Here is a 27,147-nt window from a genome sequence, read left to right on the forward strand (position 1 = left end):
GCTTCTTTCTGCTTTGATCACAGATAAAGTGTTCCATCCAATGACACTAAGCTTGCGGTACTACTGCTTGGCCATCCATGCCTGTGCCTTATCCTTGTAGTCATCACGCCACCTACTTAGGGGTGGGCGACCTTCGACGATATCCCCGACACTCCACATCATCCTCTTGCAGTCCATCTCTTCGGTTACCTCGTTGTCTGGGCAGAGAATGTAGAATAGCCCTTCTGTCATCTTCTTCTCCATATAGTCGGCCACTTCCTCCGGTGTCCAGGCAGCCGCAGGCTTCTCCCTGCCCGGGGCAGCACCTGCGAGGCCTGTGAACGTCCAGCCCGGCACTAGGAGGTGCACAGATGTGGCCGTATCTCTCAAGTCGAACGACAGGTGCTCTGCCAGGGACTTGACGGCCGCCTTGCTGGCATTATAGGCTGGGTTTCCCGGCGGGTTTGTGATACCTTGCTTGGAGCCCGTGATGAGAATAGCCGACTTGGAAGACTGTCCACTGCCGACGAGGGGTAGCAGGCTGCTGATTCCGTTGATGACGCCGTACAAATTGGTGTCCAAGATCCTGCGGAAGCTCCCTGCCTCCAGCCATGTTGACTTGCCACCGATGCCGGCGTTGAGAACCAACAGATCGATGCGTCCTAAAGTAGCAGTTAGCACATATTATGCAGCAACTCGCGAGAGACGTGGTGACGACTAAGACAGGTAAATGGAGGGAAAGGAGATTGTACCTCCAAGGGACGTATTCACTTCTGTCTTGAGCTTCTCCCAATCCTGAAGGAGGCTCACATCCAACTCGAATGTTGCGGAGGACTCCCCAAGGGTTTCCTTTGTCGTCTGAAGAAGTTTGTCATCTCGATCAACTACGAGAACCTTCATCCCATGACCGATGCACTTCTTGGCGATGGCCAACCCGATGCCAGATGCACCGCCCGTGATGACGGCCGTATTACCGGGGACAAGGATGGATGCCATTGCTTAATCTTGAGAATATCTGATGTTAATACGTTGTATGTGAAGAAGCGCAGTCAAGGTTATTCTCTCACAGCCAGCTCAGAAAATAATTTGTAGGTCAATGATATATAGGTATCTGCTTCATGAGCACGTTGGCCACCGGACGCCGCCACGGGGCCGGGAGGCGTCGTTTGCGGGGAAACCTCCGCAGCGGATTTTAGCACTATCGCCGCCGGGCCCCTCCATTGATGTCACGCAACGGACGGCGTTCGAAGTCTAGGTAGACTTGGTCAATCTTTGTTCGTCTATTCCCATTAGGCCGGTAATCCATTGCACTTTGAAAACAATACAGTATGATATCGCATATCATTACAAGCCAGCCTCAACCCTTGACGCCCCTCTTTTTCAGCCCGAGTCCATTAAGGGGGGGGGGGGGAACGCCCTGCACAAATGAGAATAATCCAACACGCGCAAACCATCACGTTGCATCACCTAGACGCTTGAGGAGCTTGCTTGGCCAGCATGACGCTGACGCTTTCCCGCGCGTTGGATGTCGTCCAAACGCTGTCCTTGCCGCCTCGTCGCCAGTCGTCGCCCGCGGCATCCTCGCCGCCTCCTCTTGTTGCTTCACCCATGATGATCTCAAGATCCCGCTTCTGTGAACTCATCCAATTCCTCACAAAGTTGGTGGGATCTTGGCTCATAGATGTGAAGAATGAGTGCTTCGCCTTGGAGCTCGCGACGGCTGCGATCAGCGTAGCTAGCTGATCGTCCATGGCAACAACCTCCTTAAGGGCGCTTGCATACGCAGGAGTGGTAACAAAAGGCACCAGCTTGGCCCGCAAGGGATCATCTACCGCCACACGCACATCGTAGATGGTGGGCTGAGCGTCTCTGTGGAAATCCTCATCAACCCGTACGGTATATGGTAAGCTGACTGGTGGCAGAGGCTGCAGATGCGGCTGGATATAATCATTCAAGTTAGGAATGATTCCAGTATCGCTGCCGTTGACAATCTAGACAATAGGTTAGACGCCGAACATCGTTCCTGGATTGAGGTTACAACAACCTTTTTAAGGAGCTCATCACAACGGAAGTTGCGCTTCTCCTCGTCTTCCTGGAGACCCATCATTTTGATGTACTCCCAAACAGCGAGGACGACCTCTTGACGGGAAGCCTCAGTCATATCCACGACATCGGCCAGCTCAGGGCTGAGCAGATATCGCTCAGGATCCTCCTGGCGGTGGAAGTTGATAGTGATATTCATATTCTCGTCCCCGCTCCGCTTGAAGGTGAACTCGTCGAAGTCTGCACTTGTCGCTGCGCTTTGCGAAGCAGGCTTCTTCCACTCCACGGTCTGGTCGGATGCAGCCCTCGAGCGGGTACGGTCGAAATCAACGTTCAGCGCTTTGAAGAAATGCGACAGCCGATGTTTCTGGCTCGCGGGTGCAGAACTTTGTCTCCTTGAACCAGCCGTGGCGTCCTCCTGTGTAGAATCCGTCTTCTGGTCAGTCTCCCCTGACGCGTCGTCTGGTCCGTCCTCGAGCAGTCGTCCCTCGATCTTGACCCTGTAAGAAGGCTCAGCGCTGGGGGTGAAGTCGAAGCTATCGACGCTGAGACCACTTCCTTGCCATGCCTGATCCTCGACGGTGTTGCTGATCCAGATGCGAAGAGTTTTGTAGTGCTGTAATGCGAGAATTAGCCATGCTGTCGCGCGGAGCCGGGAGGGAGGTCAATGGCTTCCAGTCGAGTCGCATCGCGTCTAGTGACTAACCTTTGCGTTTCGACCAACTGTCTCGACAATGTCGAGTCGCTTGCGCGTCATTGCTGCGTCCAGGCGACGCTCAAAGTCGCGCAAATCCTTGTATCTCTGAGCGACCTCGGTATCCGTGATGCATTCGTCGACACCGTCAGGCAATGTCTTGTCGGTCGGCTTTCGGCTGCGACGCTTGGCAAGCTCGCTCGTGAGGGCCTGGCCTGGAGGATGGTGCTGCGCCATGGCGGCCTGGTTCATGGCTGCTTGACCATGGTGGGCCGGAGGCATGATGGGACCTTTGGGCGGCATTGTTAGCACAATTGTCGTTGTGTCGAGCACTTTGGGACTTGTCGCGCAACAGTAGAACAAGGGGAAAAGGTGTCCGAGGTCTCAAAAGGCTAAGGTAAAGAAGGAACGGGCATACCGATGCCGCCTCTCCGTTGATTTGGGGCATGTGGAGCCCGCTGGGGAACCTGTGGTGCGCCAGCATGGGCAGCGTATTGGCGGTACTGGGGCTGCATCTTCGACGATGACTTTTGATAAGATGCGCGCAAAGCAAGAAACAACCAGATTTTTGTCCCACTGAGAAACGAAAATCAAAGATGATGCTGCCAAATGTGAGCGGTCGCGTCGTTTCTCAAACGCGCGTGTGCATGAGTGAACGACGGGCGGCGAAGGCGCAGGGTCATGCGCAAGGCAGCATCTATGCCCATCACAATTGGCCAGCAAATGCAGCAGCCCCTGTACTGGTCCCACATTACCTGAGTGTGTCCGAGCCGCTTCAGCAGAAGAACATCTGATACTAACAGTTCATACCTCATTTCCGTGCCAAACACGCTGACGCAAAAAGGATAATCACAGTAAGATTGATTGTATTTATGTCGTAGGAACGAATACCTCCCGTCACCTTCCATCGCACTTATAAGCCACAGGTATGTGTATGTACCTTACACTAACACTCACTCACTACCTACTTGCTTCAAATGTGGCTTTATGCCTAGGATAACCGTCCATAAGGTCTGGAGCTGATACCGATTGGTTTACCACTCAAGTCACCTCCGTTTCCTTACGCTCACCTGCGTGAGGCAGTAATATCCATCACTCTGTTTGCGACAAGGTCATTAGACATTGAGAAGAGCACACGCATTATGATGCTTCTCAAATCCCGTGGGTTTATTTTCTCCGAGGACCTATTAAACCCCTAAAAACCCCCAGCGAGGCAGCGAAGAACTCAATCCCCAAATGCTTCCATCGAGTGTAAAGCTGCAAAACTTCCCTGCAAAAGAGGTCAAGTTGTCGAGAGTGCATAGCCGATGATACGCCGCGCTCCCGAATGCTTCCTCCCGAACCATATTTCGTTGCATTACAAACTTCTAATAAGTTTATCGCGCTCACTCTCTATCTGAGAGCCGCGATTTTCGTCTAAACCCCCACTCTCCTTAGAATTCGTGATCGCCCCATAGCTCCAGTCGTCGTAAGCCTCGTGCTAATTAGAATTGTTGGCCGAGGCCATTCTTGGACTGTCTTTTGCTGAATCGGTTTCGCTTGGTAGTCGAAGCTGCATCGTCTAGGCTGGCCTGGCTTTTGCTGAGATGGTTCCGACCGGACCGGTCGCTAACGCTGAAGCTGTCAGGGTAAACGCCCCGTCCACCCAGAGTGCTGGCCGGGCTCGACACTGTGGACGACATATCGAAACCGTTGTCGCCGGCATAAGAGCCCGAGAGATTTTGAGACAAGGCCAATTCCTTGGCTCTCTCCAGGGACTCTATCCAGTCGCTGGCCGTGGTGCCGTTCTCTGAAGGGCTAGAGCTCCCCTTGGGCTCCTCAAATGTGTAGTGGACGCCGCCCTGTCGGATTTTAGATGAGCGGCGAGACTTCTTGTCCAGGATACTTACTGCATCGACACACCATACAGTCTGCCCCTTCACGTCAAGCTGCGTCCTCCAGGTGCATTCGGGTGCAAGTAGTGAAATCTCTTGCTTGGCACGCTTCTCTTCTCCACCGGCCGGTGCCAGCAGTATGCGACCGCTCGACGTTACCATCACCAACCTCTGCCTCTTCTTGGTTGTACTTCCGCCAAAGAACCTCGATAATTTCTTGTGTCCTTCGGCGTGCTCGCCGCCTTTACCTTGGCCACTCGGCAGGGGGCTCGAGACAACCATCAAGTCGCCAAGTTTGAGAATCCTCTCGTTATTCTTCGTTAAGACTGGAGACCACTCAATATCCAGCTGGGTTGGGGGAGGAAGCTCTGTGATGATTCTGGCCGGTCGAGCACTGCCATTCAGAGCCGAACCTTGCGGCTGGGAGCTCCTGAGCGGTGCAGGAGGGTTCGGACTATTGCTCACGCCATTAAGTTGAATCACAGTCGGATCCTGCGGCGTAGGGTTGTAAGGTCGAAGCCGTGGGGCTTTGGTCCTCCATAGGCCTTTGCCATATGGCTGTCCGTCGAAGAACTCGTGGTTCTTGATGTGCTCGACAGTGAGACGACGCGTTGGATCAAGAACCAGGCATCGCTCCACTAAATCACGAGCTGCTGGTGGAAAGCCGGTAGGAAAGTCGTACTCCAGGTTGACAATCTTCTGAAAGGTGAGATATTCTGTTGCGGCCTTGAAAGGCGGACGACCTGCTAATAGCTGGTATACTATGCATCCAAAAGCCCATAGATCGCTCGCTTTGCAGGCGTTCTTGCTGGTCAGGAGTTCGGGACTGACATACTCGGCGGTACCCACGAATGAAGCCGCCCGATTGTCGTCTTCTGCCTCGCTGCGAGCACTCTCTGGCAATCCCCGCGCGCTTTCGCCGGCGTTCTGCGCCTCTCTCGGGTCTTTGAGTAGCTTGGCCGTGCCGAAATCTGTAATCTTTACATGCATGTGGTCGTCCAAGAGGACATTCTCTGGCTTGAGATCGCGGTGGATCACTCCTCTGGAATGCATGTAGTCGATGGCGTCCAGTATTTGGGCGCTGTAGAACCTCGTACACTCCAGATCAAAGGAGCCAGTCTTCTTCAATACCCCAAGCAGTTCGCCGCCGTTGCAAAGGTCAAGAACGTAGTACAGAGACATTTCGTCCTGGAACGTGTAGTAAAGGCGTACGATTCCCGGGTGCTCGGTAAGGCGGTTCAAGGTGTTCTTCTCAATGTTGACGTACTTGATCTTCTTCTCCTTGATGATGTGCTTCTTCTCAAGGACTTTGATGGCGTACTCCTTGAGAGTTTGTCGATCAGTGGCTAGATAAACAGTACTGTACGACCCCTCTCCGAGCACGCGGCCAAAGGCGAAGTCTCTAACTCCCTTTTTGACATGTCGGATAACTGTCTTGCCGTTCGAATCTGTTTCCCTGCGCACGCCTACAGCGGCACCGCGGTCCTTCCACTCTTCGCTGCTGGTTGGTAGCGGTGCCTCTGGGCCATAAGGCTCTTGCGGGCCAACTGGCGCTGCTGTTGCCGAAACATATCCACCACCCATGCCTTTCGAGCTCCTCCGTGGGGGCAAGGATCCGGAGCCAGGAGGCAGCTGGGATTGACGAGCTGGATTGGCTGGCGCCCTGTAGCTCGGCTCCCTCGTTGGTGTTGAGCTGCCTGGGTAGCCCTGGGCGTGGTTCGAGTCTTGCCGTGCGAGCAATCCGTAGGCAGAATGCCGCGACCGGTCGCTGTGGGCTTGCGGTTGATGAAGCGGGTGTCCTTCCTCGGTTGCCACAGGCTGATGGCTATATAGCGCGGATACAGGCCGCGCTGTTGGTGATACGGAAGATCGGTTCCCTGGAGCTCTGTCGAGTTCGGAGTATGGGGAGACGGGCTGTCTGTAGACGTCTGCTCGCATTGCCGCACTGGGGCTCGTTCGACGGGGTTCGGCATGGCTTGGTGAGCCATCGTAGGCGGGTGACGGCCCCTCGGAGGATTGTGTGTGGGATATAGGAGACAGTAAGTTGTCTGACGTGGGAGTAGACCCGAACGGACTCGTGGATGGCTGCGTGGTCGGGTCGTCGAGGGGCGCTAGACGGGTATGAGCATCAAGTTGATACTGCTGCTGACGCTTATGGTCATGGTCTGGTTGCTGTTCGGTCGATGATGGGGTGTCGGCGTCTTGAGGGTCGCTTGGAGAGGCATCGGCGTCATCTGGATTGGCTATTCGTAGTCCCCCGAGGGCCCTCGATAGACTGAGGTCCCCATTCATGATTCGTGTTCAAGTCGGAAGCGGGCTCGTAGGAGGGGAAGGAGGGGAAAGCAGAGGGGAAGACAAGCTGGGAATAAAGGCGACAGAATGACGATGGGGGAAAATGATATGGACAAGAGTGTGAAGGTAACGTGGTGGTGAAGATGAGGTACGAGTAGGGTGTGAGTGTGTGGCTCGGAATGCCTCGTGGGATGGCCAGGTGAGGCGATTTAAGGAACGACGCGGCGCAGCACAACAAAAAGCGGATGCAAGACGATTGAGGTCGTCAGTCCAGTGCCGGGGAAGGTCAGGCAAGGGTAAGAGCGGAAAGCATTGGAGTCCACATCGGCCACCACGCAACGTCCTGTCAAGGCAGTGTAGTGCAGTGAAGGCAATTGCTGATTCGGATAAGACGAGACGACGACGGGAGGTGGTGAGGAAGATCTGATTCTGCAGGACGGGAGTTGGTGCAGAGGAAGGTAAGGTAAAGGTAAGGTCGGGTGGTAGTGTAGGCCTGACTGCACAGAGTATGGATAGGTAGGTAGGGTGTGCAGACTGGTGCAGTTTGGTGCAGTTTGGCACACTTGCCCGGGTCTCTCCACAATCCACCCACCCGAAAAGGGCACTTACCTTTTCTCTACTTGCCTTACGTACCTCCCTCACTCTACGGATAGCAGTACGCTTATTAACTAAGGTACCTACCGTCAGACACCTCCCTTCAAGAGGCATGGGGTATCCTTGGTGGTAACACTCTCAGTGGCAGACCTAATGAATTGCAGCCCAAGGGTGGGCATATTATATATTGAAAAAGTTCATGGTTTCCTATTCTCTAGATGATGTAATAAATATTAAAAAAAAAAAAATTTAAAAAAAAAAAAGACTATTGACACTGGGCAGGTTTCTACCCGGAAGCTCCTTCCTCCCTTTGTCATCCTGAGGTACCTTGATAGCAGGAAAGACCGACGGTAGGTGAGGTGGTCAACGCTGAGGTACTCCGAACACAGATCTAGGTACGTTCCATGATACGGATACCTACCTTCCATTGAATGAGGAAGCCTAGGTACCTAATTTACCTAGCCTACGGAGTAGTGCCAATGGAATGCCCGGCGTTCGGGCAAGAGGTCGGGTGGCAGGCAGGCCCCTTTTCTCCCCGGGCCTACTCGCGCCCGCCTAGGTCCACTTTAACGGGCGGGCATTCAAGAATCGACCTCCCAGAGCAAGGGGGTACAGTACGTAGCCATCTCACTGCCGGGCACGTTATTGCAGTACGCAGTAAGGTAGAAACACCTTGGACATCTCGTTTTGAATGAACCTCACAGCTCCTCATAAATTGATGGTTATCATATCTGTCACTTGCCTACTTATACATTGCATAAAAACCCGGGTATCTAGCCATGCTACCTGCCTTCGTCTAAAATACCAAGTACACAAAAAACTCCGACTTCACAACCTTAGTGTTATTCTTATTTTTCCACAATGATTATCGACTCTCGATGGCGATGGTGAAGAGTTCGTCGACGAACGTCGGTACATCATTTATTCTTTCCGCCTCAACATTCGAACTCTGCATGCCGCCGCCAGCATGAACGTTGGTTCTCACCTCAGCCACCTGTAGTGTTCGCATCTCAATGGCACTGCCCTTCGCCTTAGGACCGCGACAGTCGTCATTCACAGACACCGTCTGGTCACCGCCAATGCTGCCGGCCATGTTTCCGGGGTTATCGCTGGCTCTTCTGCCTAGCATCGTTGGTGTTCTTCGGTTGGAAACACCCACGTCGTGAGACCCGGTGTGGGACACTTCGTCGGCTTTGTGAATCTCGACACGGATCTCTTCTGACACCATGATGCCCCCAAACGGTGAGGACTGGTTTGCTGCCTCGTTGTTCGAGTACGTAGGAGGCGGCCCATCAAAGCTCGAAGTGCCCGGTGACATGGGGTCACTGTCTCGTCGACCTGTCCAGAGTTTGAGGGTCGAGCTTGATGCATTCGAATTCGTCCTCGATGAAGAGCGTCCGAGGGCTGTGGGAATCGGATTCCCTTCCGAGTCAACGGGGTGCGACAGGCCGAAGCGACCAAGGTTACGAAGACGCGACGGGAAGCGGAACTTCCTGTCTTTGGCCATGGCCGGGCTAGGCTTTTCGAGCGGCACAGATTGGACGACCGGTGCCAGCTCGCGATGCACCGACTGAGTAAAGGCAAGATGCCGCGATGCGTCTCGACCGACAAGTTGATGGACCTTGAAAAAGTTTAACGGAACAAAATCGCACTTGGGGCTGGAGAATATGACGTGAATCGGGATAACCAGGCGGAAAGCGATCAAGCTTGTCGGTTGTAATGTCGAGCCTTCGCCTACAGGTAGAGTGACCACGGTGCTGGTGAGAATGGCCTCATTGAAGATCGGATCGTCGATCCAAGTTCTCAACGCGTCGAGACTTTCGGTCAACTGTGTTGCAAAGACCATATCTCGCGTGCCCAGGTTGCTCATAGAAGCAATCCTTCTACTCACACCGAGCGTTGTCAGCCGGTCCAGCTGCTGGAGAAAGGTCAGATGCCAGGGCTCGACTCGATCAATGGGCAGTTGCACGCTGGGTAGGAGGTGTCGAGCTCCCTTGCGAACAGCAACGTCGAACCCATAACTACCTACTCGAGCACGAATGCCAAAGAAGCCCACATGTACGCCGGGCTCAAGCTGGTTGTTGTCGTTGACGTACGAAGCCATGTTCTGCAGCTTCGTTGCCAGGTCCCTCGACTGGATCTGCATGCTGGACGCGATGATGTTGCTCACCTGGCGGAGCTCTGCGAAACGGTAGCCGGCAGCCTCGAGTCTCTCAATCTCTCGATCAGTCTGCACTCGGCGCACCAAGAACATGAGAGAACCCCGCCCGAATTCGTGAGCCTTGCGGCGGCCGATTCCCTTTTCCGCAAGATCGTCATTGTTGCTGGTAGCCTCGACCTTCCTCAGGGAACCGTCGGGTCTTAAAAGGGTGTCGACATCTTGTTGGCTGCTCGTCTCATGTCCAGGACGCTCTCCGCTCGCACCCGTTGGCAAGATCTCGTCCCACAAGAGTCCAACAGATGTCAGGTGCTCCTTCATCTTCTCTGCGAGACCAGCAGCCGCAACGCAAAAGAGCTCGCGGAAAATAACATCGTAATTCTCAATCAACTCGCCATGCTCGTTGATCAGTTGGATGCCGGCGCGGGAGTCACGGTCGCGGCCACGCCTTGGGAGGTGAGCAAGATGGTTTGTCATTCCCCCAATAAGGGTCGAGATACCAGACCAATTCCGCGACGCCTGGAACATCCACAAGAATAAGGGGTGGGCGATGCTAAAGTTGTCGCTGGCATTTTTCTCGAGGAATGTGTCGGTGATCTTCTCTGTAGGAATCAGACCATCGGGGTTGACGAGAATGCGGTTGTGCTTGTCGAAGACCGCAGCTGCGAGAACGACCTGCTGAGCCTTGCTAGCATAGCGCCTCATGATACGGGCAGTGTAAATGGCTGTTCCGCCCATGACGAAGCAGGCACCGATGGACTAGTCAAATGGTTAGCACTTCAGACTCTCTATCAAAATGGGGATGGAAGACATCGTCTTACCAAACAAATAACGACAATTACGGTGGTGTTGCGGGATAGCTCGTTGCTTCCAATGTTGAGACGAACGAGTTGATACTCGGTACCTGTGGCAGCACACCAATGCATTCCAGAGACTGCCCCAGCCAAGACGACAGAGCAAGCAGCTCGTTTCCACCAGGATGTCGTCCAGGCTGCGCGGAAGATGAAGAAGAGGGCGAGAGCTACTATGCTGGCAGCGACCGCGATGAGTGCCGCACCAACAACATTTATCGGGTTGTAAATGCAGATGTAGTTGTCGATGGAGTTGTTTCCGAGATAATGCATTCCGCAGATTGCAGCACCAGCCAAAACACCTCCGATGCAGACTCGCCACCAAGAAACGGTATTGTTGATACCGACGGCAACAAATGCAGCGAGAAGTACGGCAATAGGGACGAAGAAAGATAGGGCTGTGAAGCCGCTCGAATATGCAATTTGCAACTCTGGTTCTCCGTTGGCCAAGTCAATGGCTCTATTTCCGATGAAGTGCTGGAGGCGTGTTAGACGTGGCGAGCTGTTGAGGGCAATAGACGTACCATGCACCAGATTGCAATACCGCCCATCGTCACCGCAGCGCTGACCAGGAGCAGGCTGTTTATTCTAGTGTAAGCCAAGAGTTACGGGGTGAACTCGTGAACGGTGCGTACTGGTTGAATTTGCCCTTGGGTGAAGTTCGTCTGTTGAGAAGCTCAAGAGTGGAAGCGGCGCCGATCAAGCTCACGGCGAAGCTGAGAGTGATGAAGCCGCCATTGAAGGCTCTTGGAACCACCTGTCCGTGGTACTCTGCGAACAAGTCCTCTGTCGTTGCGGGCATCTTGACAGCAACATGAGAGAAAGTCCACCTAAATTCGAGTCGTTCTGGAATGTCTCTCTTTGACCTCGACAGCCAACCGGTGGCTCACTGATATACTTCTCAACTCGCGTGGTAGGCCGGGGAATGAGAAGACCGTTGATCAAACTAAGAGGGAATATGGTTGCGTGCTTCCTGTGAACGGCTTGGGGCCCGTTCAAGACATATATCAAGGGTGTCAGGGTAAGACAAGAGGTGGCGGTACAAGACTGGCGGATGCTCCAGGCGCGACAACGGGCAATCCTCGCAACGCATCCCCACTGACACCGAGTGCAGTTCTCATGAAGGACTAGCTGGGAGCCATGTTTCCCACCTTTCTTCTCTTCTTCACCCTTACTGGGCACGAAGACCAGCAGCTATTCCTGGGCCTCCAGCTTGGAGGACGAGGCTAGACTCGGCCGGTGTACCTATGCTACGCTTGGCCAAGGGCCGGGTGTTCCTGGCTGGTCTGAGCTGATCGACCTCGAGTGGATCAAGAAGCGGTGGTTCGTCGGTAAAGGGCAGGCGAGCCGATCAAGATCAGAACAAGCCTCTTTCTAGTCTACTTCAAAAGTTGGCGAACAACGTTGGTTGTTATCCAGCTCGGACCTTCGTTCTTGGTCACCTGCTTTTCGTGACGACCTACCTTAGTGTGCGATGAGCTATTTGTCGTAGCGGGTCGGGAGGGGTGTGGCCCTCCTCGAAATTGGCCGCTCTTTTACTCCAAAGAGAAATCATTGCTCGACTGTGTTCGTGACGACCGTCTTGACTTGGACGGTGAGTTTGACACCAGAGACAGAAGTTTAACCTATGCGAATCTCCACTTGGAAACCATGAGACATGGAAGAAGAAACGGCATTTCAGCCACTTCTGGCTAGCCCAACGTAGGGATTGGCAAGCCTTTCAGCTAGCTGGTCGCCACATGGAACATGTCGTAGACACGCATGAAGAGACGCCTTCCAAGTTCCAACATCAGTACCGGGACCAAGTACCCCGCCACTGCCAATGTACGTAGTATACATCATTGGACTGTTGGACTTCGAGACGTCGAGACGACGGTGGCCAGCGGCATGAGAGACACGGCAGGGTCAAGGGAGGGATTTGGCGGTCCACTCCTCGCCCTTGATTGAGGAGAAAACCAGCGTCTTTTTCAACCGAGGTGACTTTCACGAGTATTCCTTTGCCTGGGAGGCGCCGACTAAACCGATTGGTCTCTACAGCACGGCTCGGCGAGTTCGAGTCAACGGTTGGCTCGGGAAACTTAGCTAGGGCGCGGTTCCTTGGCCGCACGACCAGCCCCAAGGCGAGAAACGCGCAAGAAAACACATTTTGTACTTCCCGCCTAACAATAAACCAAAAGCCACACACTTTCGGAGGCATTCCCGCAAGAACACAACTTCCGTCGACTCTGAATCTTTCCAGAGCAATCAGGCTTTGCGCATGTCACTGATGGTCGTTAGGATGATCTAGACGGGAGATGGCAGGATGATCTGCACTCATCCCTGCGGACGGAAACCAGGGGAGGGGGCCCGGGCGATGCGAGGTTGGAACTGGAGAGTATCATCCGGCTATAAGCTTTCTGAAGAGTTCCGCGATAGAAGCTCATTCGCTAAACCGAGACGTAATGTATGGGCATCAACACGGCACTCTGCGGGTGGGATTCGCTTATCCAACTCATGTTTCTTTTTTCCATCGAGCAGCATGAGGCTTCAGCTAAGCAAGCCCATACACCCGGAAGAGCGCGTTTGTGCAGCTACTTTATACGAGTCGCCAATGTCTCAGCCAACCATCGTGCTGCGTTAGCTGCGCTTCCCCGACACGTCAAGTGTTAGCTTCGATCCATATCGTTTCAACGGGGGTAGCCGCATAGCCTAGGTAGGCCAGTTTTGAATCCCCGTCGCCTTTCAAGTCCAATAGCTCGAATATTTGCAAGTCGTCTATGATTTGGGATCGTCACTGGGGTCGCGAGGTTTACATCTGCCTTAGGGTCCTTCTTGCTCAGTCTGACAGGAAGAGGCGGCCGCCGAAGGCTTGACGATATCTATTTTTTGGTAACACACGGGTCCCGCATCGACTTGGATTACACCAAACTTGCACTAGTGAGCGCCATAGATGGAAATATGGCCCACCGTCACCGCTCCACCCCCCCCTGTTGAACAACGCACAGGGCTATTCGACTGAGCGTCCAGTAACCTAACCTACACAGCACGACAAATACGCAGTAGATGGTGATGAGAGTGCAAGGGGTGCATCGTCAGCTTGGCATCTACATACGCCATGCCGCTACGGATACATACGTAGTAGTTTCTTCGACCCTGAACCTTGTTGTGACCCTAGCTCTGGGGAAACACCAGAACTTCGGAAGGGTAGAGGTAAGGGAGCGGGAGTCCACGAGCAACGACTAGGTAGAGCTTACAGAACTGCGCTTGCTTAGATGAAGAAGGACGTCCGAATTCTGTCGCTCCGCTAAACATCCCTGCAAGTCAACTTCTGCTACTTGACTCGAAGTGGCCTCATTCTCTCTCACTTCTGCTGACGATCGAAGTAGAATTGTCCCCTGGATGCAGAAAATCTGCCGTCGAAGACCCTTGTTGAGAGCTTCATCAGACGCAGCAGTTCATCCCAATCTTGACCATTCAGAGGGAGACATTCGCCGCTCAGATTTCCACCGCTCAGATTCCGCCGAACCTTGGCCTTTGTTCTAATGACATTACACGGGCTAATAGGCCCTAGCCAGTGATCCTCTTTGGCCCATATGGCCGACACGGAGCCGGAGCGAAGGAAGATGTAGGGAGAGAGAGAGAAAAGAAAAGGCCATGGCGGATGACACGACGTGACGACGTATTACAGAGTCCACTAAAGAGGCATGCTGATTCCAATGTCTTGGTTGGCGGTTCAGCTGCAGTTGGGCAAAAGGTAGTACTACCAAAATACTGGGCGGCAGGCCGCATGCTTCTCGTCAGAACCCCCTTGCGTCACTCTTCCATGTTCTCCATGTCTGTCTGTCACTTCTCCATCTTTGACCTCGCTTATTCACCCCTACCTATAAGATGCTGGTCGATGTTTCCAAGAGGAGCGACCACCCACCGGATACCTACTACGTACAAGGTATCCATGGAATGCTCATCCGGCGCCCGGCTCCCGTGCCATGTTACGACGATTCTGGAAATGATTGGCTTTGCACGTTGGCAACAAAGTTGGATTGTTCGTCGTAGTGGCCGAACTCGACAAAAGCAATTAGGGTTTGCTTACTTTCTTCGGCTAACCAGCCGGTGAGCATACGCCACTAAGCCTGGAGACTACTAGTAGTTAAAACGTGGATGTAATGCCCCCCTTCTGCCATGTGGTTGTTACGATTAGTCGGCCGGTACATTTCCTGACCCTGAGGCAATCTATCGACCTTCGACGTTTTGGACTGACAGCGGATCCCCTTTCCTGATCTGATGGCGCCAGATCTGAGGAGAGCTGACGGAATGGGCAAGGGTGGAACTTTGTTGGTATTGCGTGTGCACAGGGCTTTCTCTTCTAGCCTCTTCGAGTTGAAAGGTTCTCACCATGACAAGTGGCATCTAGTCAAATTGGGATGATAACCAACCAGATCTGGATATTGCCGAGCTGGAGGCGTCAAGCCTGTGAGCGACTGATGTTCGGAGCGGTTCAGAGGCATTATGGTCTCCCGCCAGTCATCGGATCCGATTCTTCAAGAAAGGTGTGGTCATCCAAGAGTCTGTCCCCTGAGCTAGCGACAGGATGGTGCGAGACTGGCTACAGCTGACGGAGGGCGCAGAATTCTGAATGGCCACGGCTGCCCCGGCCGTCTGAACGATCGTCAGTTGGACGACCCAAAGTTGATGTGTGCCCCTTTCACCAGACCGGACGACAGCTTACCAGAGAAAGCAGCACGGACAAGTCGGTGCGCCAGCTCTATATGTTCGGCGGGGGAAAGATTCAGGTAGGGTTCGGGTTCGGATTCCGTTATCCGTTCACGATCTAGATGTCATCTTTTCTGGCGTTTGGCTGGCTGAAGTCTAGCTTACCACCTAGTTGCTCTACATGACCTGATGTCTGATCATTCCACACGTCAATATCTGAACTAGGAACTTGATGTCTTTGTCAGTGCAACGGGCCGCTTCTCTTTGACGTATCGAACAATAGAGATCGACTGATTGTCTTGCACTGCTAATGAAATGTACCACCCACCATGACTCATGTAATCCAATGGTCGGCGTCCTGGGCTGCTTGCGAGGCTAGATGTTGAGAGCCGAGGTATCAGACATGTCTGTCCTCCACTACCTTTCAAAGTCCCCATCAAGCCGAATATTCCCTCTCATCTTTGGCTTTACTCCTACGAGAGACAAGAAAAGGGTGCAGATAGGCAGCAGAGCCCAGGCGTAATGATTGCTTCCGAGGGGGTTTCAAGTTGAGTGCTGTTGCTTGAAACCATGACAACTCCAAGGTCTTGGTTGCACAATGAGGAAAGGCTTGTTTATTACCTATCTAGACATGTGGAACTCATCCATGGCTCAGCAGAAGGAAGGACGGCCGGCAGTGAATGACCTACTTACTTGCCTGACAAGGTTCATCTATTCGTTCTCAATACTGCGTATGCCACCAGTCTCCGTATTATCTGTATAAGACCGCCTCCGGCCGTACAGCCAAGTCATTGAGATTGGTACGATGGTCAAGAAAAGGATGGGTTGGTCTCCAATGCCCAAGCTTCCTTAGCTTCGAAGCACTGAAAGACCGAAAGTGGTAACTCGAGTTCCTGCTGTGAGAATTCCGCGATGGGTAGATCAAGAGGCTAGTCGCGGACTTAATTCCATCCACGGAGTCCACAGAATGGTTGAAGGTGACAAGAACGGAAAGGTCTCGAAGATGCACGGACATGGACCCGATAAATGGGGCCGTTGTTCGGGTCCGAACACGGTGGGGGGCCTTCCGTTCTCATCCTCCCAGCACGCGGCGGGGATACCTTAGATACTTTCTATATAGCCTAGGTAGGAACAGGAACAATGATTGCCCGAATCACTGTCGTGGGCATGGACCCGAAGCAACGCGGGGCACATTAGTAACTGCCCGCTGTCCAATGCAAAAAAATCCGCCGGGGTGTGGAGGGGTATTGATTGCATCACTCAGCATCAGGTCCGTATCTCGTTACTGATAGTGGTTGATAATCTTGCACCGTAACAAATTGCACTCACATACACCCCATGCAACAGCCTCTTTGAGGAATCGTACCTTGTGATAGGCGATATCCAATGTGCCGGTCTACCAAAAGATACTGATACTGTGTTTCGGATTTCAGTATTTTTTTGTCTACGATTGCATCTGAAGCGCCTACAATCTCTCTCTAACCACCATCGAAACCTCTCTACCCCCCACAACAACCCCGCCATCAAAATGAGTCCGTTGGCTGAGGCGCCGAAGACGGCGGTCCAGGTCCTCCCTCTCACGCCATTCACACCCGATCTCTACGAGCGCGCCTGGTGCTCTGTACCTCACCCCACGCTTCCACTCATCGCGACCGCATATTCCAAATCAGTCAAGATATTCTCGCTCTCGTCTCTTTCCTCCCACAGCTCCCTGACCGGCGGCCACACCCGCTCCATCCGCTCGGTAGCTTGGAAACCCAATCTTCCACCCCACCAGCTGTGCCTCGTCACCGGTAGCTTTGATTCCACCGCCGGACTTTGGCGCTGGGACGGCGAACTTCCATTCTCCGGTGACGGCGCCGCCGCCGCAGAACCCCTCGAGACCGACCTGAGCAAGGCGGCGCGCCGCCCCCTCGACGATGCGGATAGCGACGGTGAGAAGGACTGGGAGTTCACTCTCGTCCTTGAAGGCCACGATTCAGAGATTAAGGGCGTCGCCTTTGCGCCGTCCGGCGCATACCTTGCCACGTGCAGTAGAGACCAAACGGTGTGGATATGGGAGGATGTGGGCGCCACCGAAGGGGATGACGAGTGGGAGACGGTCGCCGTGTTGAATGAGCACAACGGTGATATGAAGGGTATCGCATGGTGCCCTGATGTGCCGGGACGCAACTCGCGGAGGAGATACAGCGCCGACGTCCTCGCAAGCAGCAGCTACGATAACACCGTGCGCATATGGCGCGAGGATGGCGACGGAGAATGGGTCTGCGTGTCGGTGCTGGAGGGCCATGAGGGCACCGTATGGGGTGTGCAATGGGAAGAGAAACCGAGAGAAGACGGCGCTTTTCCAAGATTACTGAGTTACTCGGCCGACCAGACAATACGGATATGGACGCTGCAAGTCGAGAATGAGGACAACGAGACGGGTGGCCGCGGAGGCTTCGGCGGTGGATTGGGAGGCATTCCAAATACAATGCGGCGATCCTTGCGCGAAGAATGGGTGTGCACGGCGATCCTACCCAAGGCACACACACGCGATATCTACTCGGCAACGTGGAGTGCGACGACGGGGCTGGTGGCCAGTACGGGGAGCGACAGCATTATCGCGGTGTACCGAGAGGACGAGAGCGAAGAAGTCAAGGCAGACGATGCTGGGGATGTCGTACCGATGGAGACAGATGAAGTTATCGAGGGTGCAAAGCCTGATGATGTACCTGTGGGATCGAGTAAGTGGCGTATTGCGGCAGAGGTGCCGAATGCTCATGGCCCGTACGAGATCAACCACATTACATGGTGCAAACGATACGACGCAGGGTCGGAGAGGAAGGGGGTCGAAGAGATGTTGGTTACGACCGGAGATGAGGGATTGGTAAAGCCCTGGCAGATAATCATATCATAGACGACGCTGAAGCAATGAAATCGCCTTCTTTGGGCATCTTGAAAATCATATGGACCAAACTTGCCATCAACTGGAAAGACGTGGTTATTGAGGTCTCATCGAACCCCCCACCAAGTCTCTTTGGCGTCCATTTTACAAGGCCAATCACACTCCAGAGAGTTGGTGGCGCTGGACAATCGGAATGACAAAGTTAGCGAGCGATAACTCTTCGAAACTATATGGTCGATACATTTGCATTCTGCTGCAGCGACCCCTTGGTTCTGCTGCCTTCAGGCCCAGCACCCATCAACACTCCACGCCACGATCCAAGTAGGGAGTCGATATGGAAACAAAGAAGGTTGTTTCTGCGAATATTTGCAGATCCGAGTGTCTTGTTTCTTGAACGAACGGGACATCTTCATTTATGTTTCTGCCGCCAGAGATTGTCTATCACATCTCCGGCTAAGTCTTTCTCGGTAACATAGAAGGTGTTCCGATATCTAAGGTAGTTGCTATTGACTGGGTGTTGATAGCCGGGAATTCCTCGGTCTGGAAAAGACGCTCTTCAAGCCACTTTCCGTAGAAGCCACATGTGGCTAGTGTACTGGAGATGTAGGCAGACCTGGCTTGCTGGCCGGGCTAACTCAGGTGGGCAGCTGCGACGAGAACCAAGCTTCAGAGGCCGCCCACCTCACCTCACTGCAAATGCGTGGACTGTGGCTGCGTGGTCGGATACATCCAGGATTACCTTAGCCCAAGCCGCGGCGTTCAGCATCTCTGCTGGGGCTGTGTTGAGCCGTCGTCACCTTCCATGGCGAAGACGGAAACCACGCAGGTGCAACCCGGCGATGTCTTGCAGGCTGTGAGATTTACTGTGTTCCTCTCTCTCTCTCTCTCTCTCTCTCTCTCTCTCTAATTGGAAACCCTGGTTGGAGAGGAATCTGAAATCCGCGCAGGAAGGTAAGGTAGTCACACAGTAGATGGTCGCAATCGCAGTCGCTTTGCCACGCCTCAGCCAAACCCGACTCCACCAGCGCCCAACCTAACCTAAGAGAACCGGGGCAGTTCATTTCCAATTCCAACTGTCCAACTGTCCAACTTCTGGCAGTGCTCTTTTGTCGCCCAACGTTGGCTAGGTCAGGCGCTTGGCTACCCTTTTGCTTGCCATGAAGTAAGGTACTGAGAATAGAAGTCGGTTCACGGTAGGCAATGTCCGTGAGGTGAGGACCATTCCCTTGCTGCCATCTTCCAGGTTATCCTACCGTAACCCCTCAATATTTACCGCGTCACCAGAGGGACCTTGCCCACCTTTCCTTTAGATAAGGTAGTCACATGAAGCGATTGTCATACTCTTGCCCATCTCACGACAAACTCGAGTCTTGTCTGTGCCTGTGTCAGTCCATGTGGTGGCTGAACATATCGTCCGGGCTTCTTTGTGGGAAATGGGTAAATAGTCAGTCAGAGCGCAGCAGCAATGAACGGAACTCTACCTTATAAGACCCTGGGCTCCTCCTAGACCCGGGTTGCCCTCTGTGGTCCAGTCCGTCTGCACTGCCTGTACCTTGGAGCCACCCACCTGTGTGAAGTATTAGTGCCGATACGCCCACCACCTACCCGTACCCGTACTGGACCTGACGGTATCCATCCAGACCTTAACTTGCCTTCCATTCTTCAATACCGCACCGTCGTCCTTCCCCGCCACTTTTAGTCTCTGTCAACACCACACGTCCATTGTTGGCGATCCCCTCCAGCCGTAGCATCATATCCGCCGCCCCCCTGGGTCTCTTTTGCGCCTCATACCGACTCGACGACGATTTCTGCATCCCTCTTCTATGGCAGGGCCAACCTCACCGGGCGCCGAGGGCCCCACGTATGCCCCGCCCCATCTTCCTGCTGGCTGGATTGCCCAGTGGGATGGTGCGAGCAAGAAGTACTACTTCGTGCAGCTTTCCACGGGTGTCTCGCAATGGGAAACCCCGACTGATGCCGCGCCCACCGGCGCGACACCTGCTCAACCTTCCGACCACCCCTATGGTGTTCCTCAACCCGAGGTCATCACCCATCCTGACGGCAGCCAGACGGTGAAGCACGCCGATGGCACCCTCGAACCCGTCAACCCCTCTATGCCTCCCGATACCACCAGCACGAGGGGCATCGACGGCCAGACAGGAGACCGCGGACTCGGCGTACGTTTTATGCGATCCTTCCCCACCTTCCCATACGCTACCCGCGTGTTTTCCGCCGGCTGCTTTGTTCCTGAACTGTACATGAATACGATTACTAACTTGAGTCTCTCCCCAGAGCATGGCTATGAATGCGCTTCTTGGCAGCGGCAAGAACTCGAACCACGGCTCCTCTTCCGGTAACCAAAGCAGTTCAAGCCCCTTCGGCGGTATTGCTAGTCAATTGATGAACGGTATCGGCGGGCACAATAACAGCCACGGGAGTAGCAGCGGGGGCGGCAAGAGTTCACTGGGCAAGATTGGCAGTTCTCTGGCTTCAAGCCTGCTCTCGAGCGGGAAGCAGAGCCAGTCGCAAAACTACCATGGCGGCCAGTCCTCGGGTCATCAACAACAAGGTGGTCTGGCTGGATCTTTAATGGGTGGCGTTGCCACCATGTTTGGTGGAAACAAGCAGAGTCACGGTGTATGTCAGAAGGCATACAATACACTCTGAGGCGCATGGCTGACTTGAGCATCTAGGGCAGCAACGATTTCGGGTACTCCAACAATGCTTCTGGGGGCGGCGGAGGCGGAGGCGGAGGCTACACCGGCCAGGCTCCTCCTACTTCTTACCAGCCACCTGGTTCGTCTTCGCACAACCAGCACTCATCTACTCCGGCCGGGGGTTCATACCACTCTCCTGCGCAGAACCAGGGACAGAACCATTCGCAGCAGTCATATGCTCCACCTCCTAACCAGTACCCCCCTCCGCCAAACCAAGGCCAACCTCATCACAACAACACCTACGGCGCATCGACTCAGCAGTCCCATACTCAGTCATACCCCCCTCCCCCGTCCAGTGGTGCCCCTTCGTACGGTCAGCAGTCCAGCTATGGTGCCCAGCCAAACCAGCCAAACCAGCCGCAACATCAACCGCAACAACAACAACAACAACAACAACAACAACAACAATATGGAGGATATAACCCGGCCACCTATAGCAGCGGTCCACAAGGCCCTCAGACTGGAGCAGGATATCCCAGCCAACCCTCGTACGGCGGCCAGCCTTCCCAACCCAGCTATGGCAACCACTACTAGATGTCTGTCAAGAGACTGTTATTCAGAGAGTGCTCCCGTAGCCGAGTAGGATTTGATGCGACTTTCGACGTCAACAGTACACATGGGTTGTTGCACCTTGACATTCGTTTCCTCCAATAAGGTGTGCTCAAGATTGACGCATGGGACGCCAATTTGGCGGGTAAAGCGGATTTAATTCCCACCTTTGCATACTTGCTGCTTGAGGATGGGGGATGTGCGACTAGTCTTGGATATTGTTTAAAGCAAGACGCGGGGGCTTTTTGTACCCAATGGAATTACTGTCCTTAGAGGTCCTTTCTTTTTGAGCAAGAGATGAATGCATGGAGATGGCGACGCGTTGCATCAGTTACGTGCTCAGAGCCTCTTCTTCTTTTCCGTGGACCGGCCTTCAGCGGCGAGCACCGGTTGAATCCAAGCAAGAATGCGTTTAGATAGAAACCAAGCTGAAACCGCTACGAGGACGACGTAAGCGACGGTGGGCACTAAGGATCGTGGCAGAACATTGAACAAGAACGGATCGAGGATTAGGTCAACGCTGACGGGCTCGACCTGGGCCATGAGTGTGTCGTTGTCCGTGAAATAGTCTGCCGAGGCCGAAACCCGGAGAAACAGCAGTGAATTCTCCTGCTCTCGGTTGCTGTTTTGCGAGGCCTGGTGTGTGCCGGCATCGTCATGATCAGATTGACGCGAGAATGCGTAAGTTGCCAATGACGACATGAGTTCCGGAGTATCCCATACGGCGGGCAGCTCAAAGACATCGAGCGCGAAAGCAGTAGGTTGCTGTATATAATAAGCATTAAATGCTAGATAATAAGAAGGGTTTAGCGAACAACGTACCGTGGCCGACCAACAAACTCGGAGTTCATAACGCTGACCTTGGGTCAAGTTTGTGAGCAGCAGCCAGGACATCGTCCCCAAAGGAGAGTCCGAGGTTGGAAAGGACGCTGGCAATTGCACCCGTTTGGACCATTCATCGGGCGTGAGGACGTCTAAACGGAGGTCATGGATTGTCGGTGGCGTAGCCGGAACATTGACCGTCTCGGGGCCAAGAAATATGACCTTTTCGGTATTGGCCCGAACAACATCGAGGCAGCAGGCCAGCGCGAGGCCGGCGATGAAAGCTAGCCGCATAGCTGTTTGATGGCTTGGTAATCGACGAGGCAGCAGGTTCTAGTTGTGAGGAATCCGGAAGCCTTGGGGAGTTAACCGGCTGCCTGGGCTACTTTTGTTGTGATGAGATGTGTCGGCGGTGGTCAATAGTGATCAGCAATGTAGCTGAGTGAAGCTGTTTGATAGGTAGGGATTACTCGGCGAGCCGAGTGTGAGACAGGGGTGGATGAGGGAACTGCCTGGGACGCTTGGGAGGATGGAACATTGGTCTACCTACACTACCTTTCTTCAACCCTACCACAGTAAGGTAAAGTACCTATTGCCCTGTACCTGGCTGCTAGCAATATTTTCACAAGATGCCTTTGATCTTTGATTTTCTTTTTTGTCTCCTCTCACCTGTCTTAGATCTTAGGCTTCTACTTTACCAACGCATGAAACAACAGACGTTTTTATTGAACTCCATTCTGGCATTGGATAACGCCGGGCTGCTGCTTTATTACCGCCACCACGGTTCGCGGATGGGGCCTGTTTCCACTCGGCGATTGAAGACTCCTGGAGCCTGGTGATTTGCGGAACCCGCCTTACTAATTGACTTCCCCTTGGACTTCGGATGGAAGGGGACTCTTGTGTGTTTGGATTCAGCCGCCAGTCTCCGAACCTGAGTTTGAACCCAGTACATTGAAAGCCGTTGAGACTAACCTCGGAGCCAAATAGAAGATGACCACCCTCCAATGACCTAAGGTATAACCTCGTCTACGGGTACATCGATTAGGTATTCCGCTCAATGGATATCGGGACTGTTTCTTCAACGGCTATTCAATTTTTGGGTTGCCCAAGATGAGTTTCTTTAGTGCTTAGGTACCCATACATGAACGTAGAAAGGCCCGGCTGGGGTCTCCATTTCTATCCGTCGTGGAACACGCCGAGAAAATATTGGATCAACATCAAACCAGCCTATAAGTTTGCCAGAGTGTAAGGTACATAGTACTGTGTGTTAGTGGGAACAAATCATTTCCCTGACTGAAAAGGATTCTGCTCCTTCACTCTTGCCAACGCCGTGTAGTACACTCACTACAAGCAACCTAAGGAATAATATCAGAAGAGACCTTAACTCACCTTACCTAAGCCTGCTAAGGCAAGTTTCCTAGCAGGGCATGTTCGGGGCCAGCGAAGTGCGGTGAACCTTGCCTGCCAATGGCAGATTAGCCCGCAGAGCGAGTTCTCCAATGTTTCCCAGGTTCCGAGATACGTACCCGAAGGCTGCCCTGTACCTGCCGAGTCCCCCCCATTCTGAATTTCAGGGGGCCAATAAGACATCCCCGGTGCCTCCCGTCGTGCGCTCTTGCCATTGGACGGCATCGTCAACGACAACAGACGTGGGCAGACGCGCTTACCATTTCGGGCCCGTTCATATCAACAAAACTTCGCTGGACTCGCTGCACGGCCCCTGGCGCACCAAATTTCCTACCCCACCCCGATTTTTTGACCACCTGAGGAACCCGGTCCCACGTCCCACGTCCCACGTCCCACCTCACCTCACGTCCCAAGGTCTCCGCGCCCCGGTCCTGCCAGCAAGCACCCATCAGTTGGCAGTCCACAGTCCACCACTGCACCACCCAAAAGACACAAGCACGAGCCCAGCACCTATTATTCCTTCCCCTTGCACTTGCCAGGTCTAACCTAACCTTTTCAACCTCCTGTCCGACATACTCTCGTGATAGCTGCAAAGACGACATTTTTTGCTTGCTTCTCACCTCCTCGAGTCCTGCTTCTTCGCTCTCCTCTTTCAGTCGCTTGTCTATACACTCATACAACTTGCCGCCAACATGCGTGAGGTCATCAGCATCAACGGTAAGCAGATCCGACTTTTGTTTTGATCCTCCGACCCCACGCGTCCGCCTTCACCGCATCCTCGCCCCCAGCTACAAGATGCGCCTGCGGCAATCCTATCATAACCACTGTTTGATCTTTTGCCTTTGAACACTTGCTAACTTTTTTGTTTAGTCGGTCAGGCCGGTTGCCAGATTGCCAACTCCTGCTGGGAGGTATGTTTCTCGTGTTTGCTCGATATCTCCATATCGCCGAGTCGGCTGTTGAAATCGACTTGTCAACCCGATACTCGAAGAAGACAAAACTCGGCACCGCCAGCTAAACGAAAACAAACTAACTCTTAACCTCTCATAGCTTTACTGCCTTGAGCACGGTATCCAGGTAAGCTTTCGACACGCCTTGTCTCCATCCAGTCCAGCATTCTAACGTGCAACTTTCTCACCAGCCCGATGGATACTTGACCGAGGAGCGTAAGGCGGCCGACCCCGACCATGGCTTCAGCACTTTCTTCTCCGAGACTGGTATGATTTGATCTGACAAAACTCCCAATCGTCTGTTGAGCATTGTACTGATTAAACGGAATGTGTCTAGGCCAGGGCAAGTACGTCCCCCGTGCTATCTACTGCGATCTTGAGCCCAACGTCGTCGACGAGGTCCGCACTGGCCCCTACCGCGGTCTCTTCCACCCCGAACACATGATCACTGGCAAGGAGGATGCCTCCAACAACTACGCTCGTGGCCACTACACCGTCGGCAAGGAGCTCATCGACCAGGTTCTCGACAAGGTCCGCCGTGTCGCCGACAACTGCGTTGGTCTCCAGGGCTTCCTCGTCTTCCACTCATTCGGTGGTGGTACCGGCTCTGGATTCGGCGCTCTCCTCATGGAGCGTCTGTCTGTCGACTACGGAAAGAAGAGCAAACTCGAGTTCTGCGTCTACCCCGCCCCTCAGACCGCCACCTCCGTTGTTGAGCCGTACAACTCTATCCTCACTACCCACACTACCCTCGAGCACTCCGACTGCTCCTTCATGGTCGACAACGAGGCCATCTACGACATCTGCCGTCGCAACCTGGGTCTTGAGCGCCCTAACTACGAGAACCTCAACCGCCTCATTGCGCAAGGTAAGTTATACAACAATTATAAAGCGCTTCTTGCTAGAGATATGGGATACTAACTAGTGATCCGCAGTCGTTTCCTCCATCACCGCCTCCCTCCGCTTCGACGGCTCCCTCAACGTCGATCTGAACGAGTTCCAGACCAACTTGGTCCCCTACCCTCGCATTCACTTCCCCTTGGTCGCCTACGCGCCCATGATCTCGGCCGCCAAGGCCGCCCACGAGGCCAACTCTGTCCAAGAGATGACCATGTCTTGCTTCGAGCCCAACAACCAGATGGTCAAGTGTGACCCCCGCCACGGCAAGTACATGGCCACTTGCTTGCTGTACCGCGGTGACGTCGTCCCCAACGATGCGCACGCCGCTGTTGCTACCCTTAAGACTAAGCGTACCATCCAATTCGTCGATTGGTGCCCTACTGGCTTCAAGCTTGGTATCTGCTACCAGGCTCCCCAGATGGTGCCCAACGGTGACCTCGCCAAGGTCAGCCGTGCCGTGTAAGTTCTGCCACGATATCGCAAGAGTGAGAATGTATGTCGCTGACAGTTATGACAGGTGCATGCTTTCCAACACCACTGCCATCGCCGAGGCCTGGTCCGCCCTCTCAACCAAGTTCGATCTCATGTACTCCAAGCGTGCCTTCGTCCACTGGTATGTTGGTGAAGGTATGGAGGAGGGTGAGTTCTCCGAGGCTCGCGAGGACCTCGCTGCTCTGGAGCGCGATTATGAGGAGGTTGCTGCCGACTCCCTCGAGGGTGAGGAGGGTCTTGAGGCTGAGTACTAAGATGTGTATATCCTGGCGATTGGATGCGGATCAAGTTGCGCAGCAACAACCCCGATTCTTTATGGGGCGCAGGCTTTGGTGTCATGGATGTTTGCAATGATGCTGTCCTACGGGGCCAAAGGCGTGTTTACTTCAGTTGTTAGAGTGAGAAAAGAATAGCCGACTTTAATACCACGGGGATGAATCACCCCAAAGCTTTGGAATGTGTGATGCTACGTATTTGTACTTGGAGTATGCGTACCTTGGGGGTAAGTATTTCACATTTTATTCAGTTCAATGGCTATCACATGGTGTAAAGACAGGGCTTCACGGGAGACTAGATGTAAACTTTGAAGCTCTGTTATCGATGGCATGTAAGCTGAAACTGCTCCATTATACAACCACAATCATGCTCGGAATGCTCTAGACAATGGAACCCAAGGTCGGATGGAAGTAGACGGGATGCAGTGGCACCGGAAGCACGGCGCGGAGGAGTCGGATGCGTCGAATACGGATGGGGGTGCAATGGGAAGTGTGCCCGAGCTTTAAAATGGGGCGCATCTGTGCAGGTCGCTGGTCGACACAGACGGGAGCTAAAGTACGTACCTACTTCTTCAAGGCAGAGGTACCTTAGCACGCTTGAGTGGCTTGGCTTGCGAATTACCTTGGCCAGCCTGACGAGTTGCCAGCGGAGACCAACAGTTCCCCCCAGCCGTCTACAATCGACCACCTGCTGTTCGCTACCTAATTACATTGGGAGGAGCCAACGTCTAAACACGAGATACGTCCTGTTGCATCTTGCTCTGTGAGATAACGGAACCGGGCACAGCATCTGTGCACAAGGTAACTTCAAACTGTTTCCATCTTTCCGCGCCAGTGTTTGTGGTTTCTAACGTGCTGTTGTCCCGGTTGATAGAACCGGAGTCGATCGAGCCCCCAACCCCCCGGAGGCCACATCGAAACTGACGACAAACGACCGACCTTCCCGCCAATCAACCAATCCTGGGCCACCCCAA

The 27,147-nt window shown here is 53.7% G+C and overlaps 8 protein-coding genes across 8 annotated transcripts; 3 read left to right on the top strand and 5 right to left on the bottom strand.

Moving 5' to 3' along the window:
* Nucleotides 1-60: 60 nt before the first annotated feature.
* Nucleotides 61-975, bottom strand: BDP55DRAFT_554501 (short-chain dehydrogenase/reductase; the record flags this gene model as incomplete). Its single annotated transcript, XM_060569396.1, has 2 exons — nt 61-641; nt 732-975. 2 exons carry the CDS (start codon nt 973-975, stop codon nt 61-63), a joined length of 825 nt encoding a protein of 274 aa, XP_060428285.1.
* A 467-nt stretch (nt 976-1,442) lies between these two features.
* Nucleotides 1,443-2,998, bottom strand: BDP55DRAFT_729678 (SWIB/MDM2 domain-containing protein; the record flags this gene model as incomplete). The annotated part of the gene is made up of 3 exons (XM_060579598.1): nt 1,443-1,970; nt 2,024-2,638; nt 2,729-2,998. 3 exons carry the CDS (start codon nt 2,996-2,998, stop codon nt 1,443-1,445), a joined length of 1,413 nt encoding a protein of 470 aa, XP_060428286.1.
* A 1,202-nt stretch (nt 2,999-4,200) lies between these two features.
* On the bottom strand, nt 4,201-6,882 carry BDP55DRAFT_554344 (kinase-like domain-containing protein; the record flags this gene model as incomplete). Its single annotated transcript, XM_060569382.1, has 2 exons — nt 4,201-4,557; nt 4,606-6,882. The coding sequence occupies 2 exons, from the start codon at nt 6,880-6,882 to the stop codon at nt 4,201-4,203; spliced, it is 2,634 nt and encodes an 877-aa protein (XP_060428287.1).
* A 1,459-nt stretch (nt 6,883-8,341) lies between these two features.
* Nucleotides 8,342-11,287, bottom strand: BDP55DRAFT_729680 (uncharacterized protein; the record flags this gene model as incomplete). The annotated part of the gene is made up of 4 exons (XM_060579599.1): nt 8,342-10,393; nt 10,456-10,962; nt 11,010-11,064; nt 11,121-11,287. The coding sequence occupies 4 exons, from the start codon at nt 11,285-11,287 to the stop codon at nt 8,342-8,344; spliced, it is 2,781 nt and encodes a 926-aa protein (XP_060428288.1).
* Nucleotides 11,288-16,702: 5,415 nt separating this feature from the next.
* Nucleotides 16,703-18,073, top strand: BDP55DRAFT_729681 (WD domain-containing protein; the record flags this gene model as incomplete). The annotated part of the gene is made up of 1 exon (XM_060579600.1): nt 16,703-18,073. The coding sequence occupies one exon, from the start codon at nt 16,703-16,705 to the stop codon at nt 18,071-18,073; it is 1,371 nt and encodes a 456-aa protein (XP_060428289.1).
* Nucleotides 18,074-19,717: 1,644 nt separating this feature from the next.
* BDP55DRAFT_180718 (uncharacterized protein) lies at nt 19,718-21,489 on the top strand. Its single transcript, XM_060565817.1, has 2 exons — nt 19,718-20,238; nt 20,755-21,489. The coding sequence occupies exons 1-2, from the start codon at nt 19,885-19,887 to the stop codon at nt 21,310-21,312; spliced, it is 912 nt and encodes a 303-aa protein (XP_060428290.1). The 5' UTR covers nt 19,718-19,884; the 3' UTR covers nt 21,313-21,489.
* Nucleotides 21,490-21,666: 177 nt separating this feature from the next.
* Nucleotides 21,667-22,443, bottom strand: BDP55DRAFT_729683 (uncharacterized protein; the record flags this gene model as incomplete). The annotated part of the gene is made up of 2 exons (XM_060579601.1): nt 21,667-22,092; nt 22,150-22,443. The coding sequence occupies 2 exons, from the start codon at nt 22,441-22,443 to the stop codon at nt 21,667-21,669; spliced, it is 720 nt and encodes a 239-aa protein (XP_060428291.1).
* A 1,481-nt stretch (nt 22,444-23,924) lies between these two features.
* BDP55DRAFT_612304 (tubulin alpha-B chain) lies at nt 23,925-26,351 on the top strand. The gene is made up of 7 exons (XM_060571203.1): nt 23,925-24,273; nt 24,427-24,467; nt 24,607-24,633; nt 24,698-24,773; nt 24,844-25,374; nt 25,442-25,865; nt 25,924-26,351. Exons 1-7 carry the CDS (start codon nt 24,249-24,251, stop codon nt 26,150-26,152), a joined length of 1,353 nt encoding a protein of 450 aa, XP_060428292.1. The 5' UTR covers nt 23,925-24,248; the 3' UTR covers nt 26,153-26,351.
* The last annotated feature ends 796 nt before the right edge of the window (nt 26,352-27,147 follow it).

Source organism: Colletotrichum godetiae, assembly GCF_030913485.1.
Source record: "Colletotrichum godetiae strain CBS 193.32 chromosome Unknown BDP55scaffold_26, whole genome shotgun sequence".
Taxonomy (NCBI): Eukaryota; Fungi; Ascomycota; class Sordariomycetes; order Glomerellales; family Glomerellaceae; genus Colletotrichum; species Colletotrichum godetiae.

What these genes read in the sequence shown, in the direction of transcription:
- BDP55DRAFT_180718 (XM_060565817.1), top strand. Translation starts at nt 19,885, where the DNA reads ATGGCAGGGCCAACCTCACCGGGCGCCGAGGGCCCCACGTATGCCCCG. An exon ending in CAGGAGACCGCGGACTCGGC is followed by an intron (nt 20,239 to 20,754) that starts GTACGTTTTATG and finishes TTGAGCATCTAG; the next exon opens with GGCAGCAACGATTTCGGGTA.
- BDP55DRAFT_612304 (XM_060571203.1), top strand. Translation starts at nt 24,249, where the DNA reads ATGCGTGAGGTCATCAGCATCAACG. An exon ending in TGAGGTCATCAGCATCAACG is followed by an intron (nt 24,274 to 24,426) that starts GTAAGCAGATCC and finishes TTTTTTGTTTAG; the next exon opens with TCGGTCAGGCCGGTTGCCAG. An exon ending in CAACCGCCTCATTGCGCAAG is followed by an intron (nt 25,375 to 25,441) that starts GTAAGTTATACA and finishes AGTGATCCGCAG; the next exon opens with TCGTTTCCTCCATCACCGCC.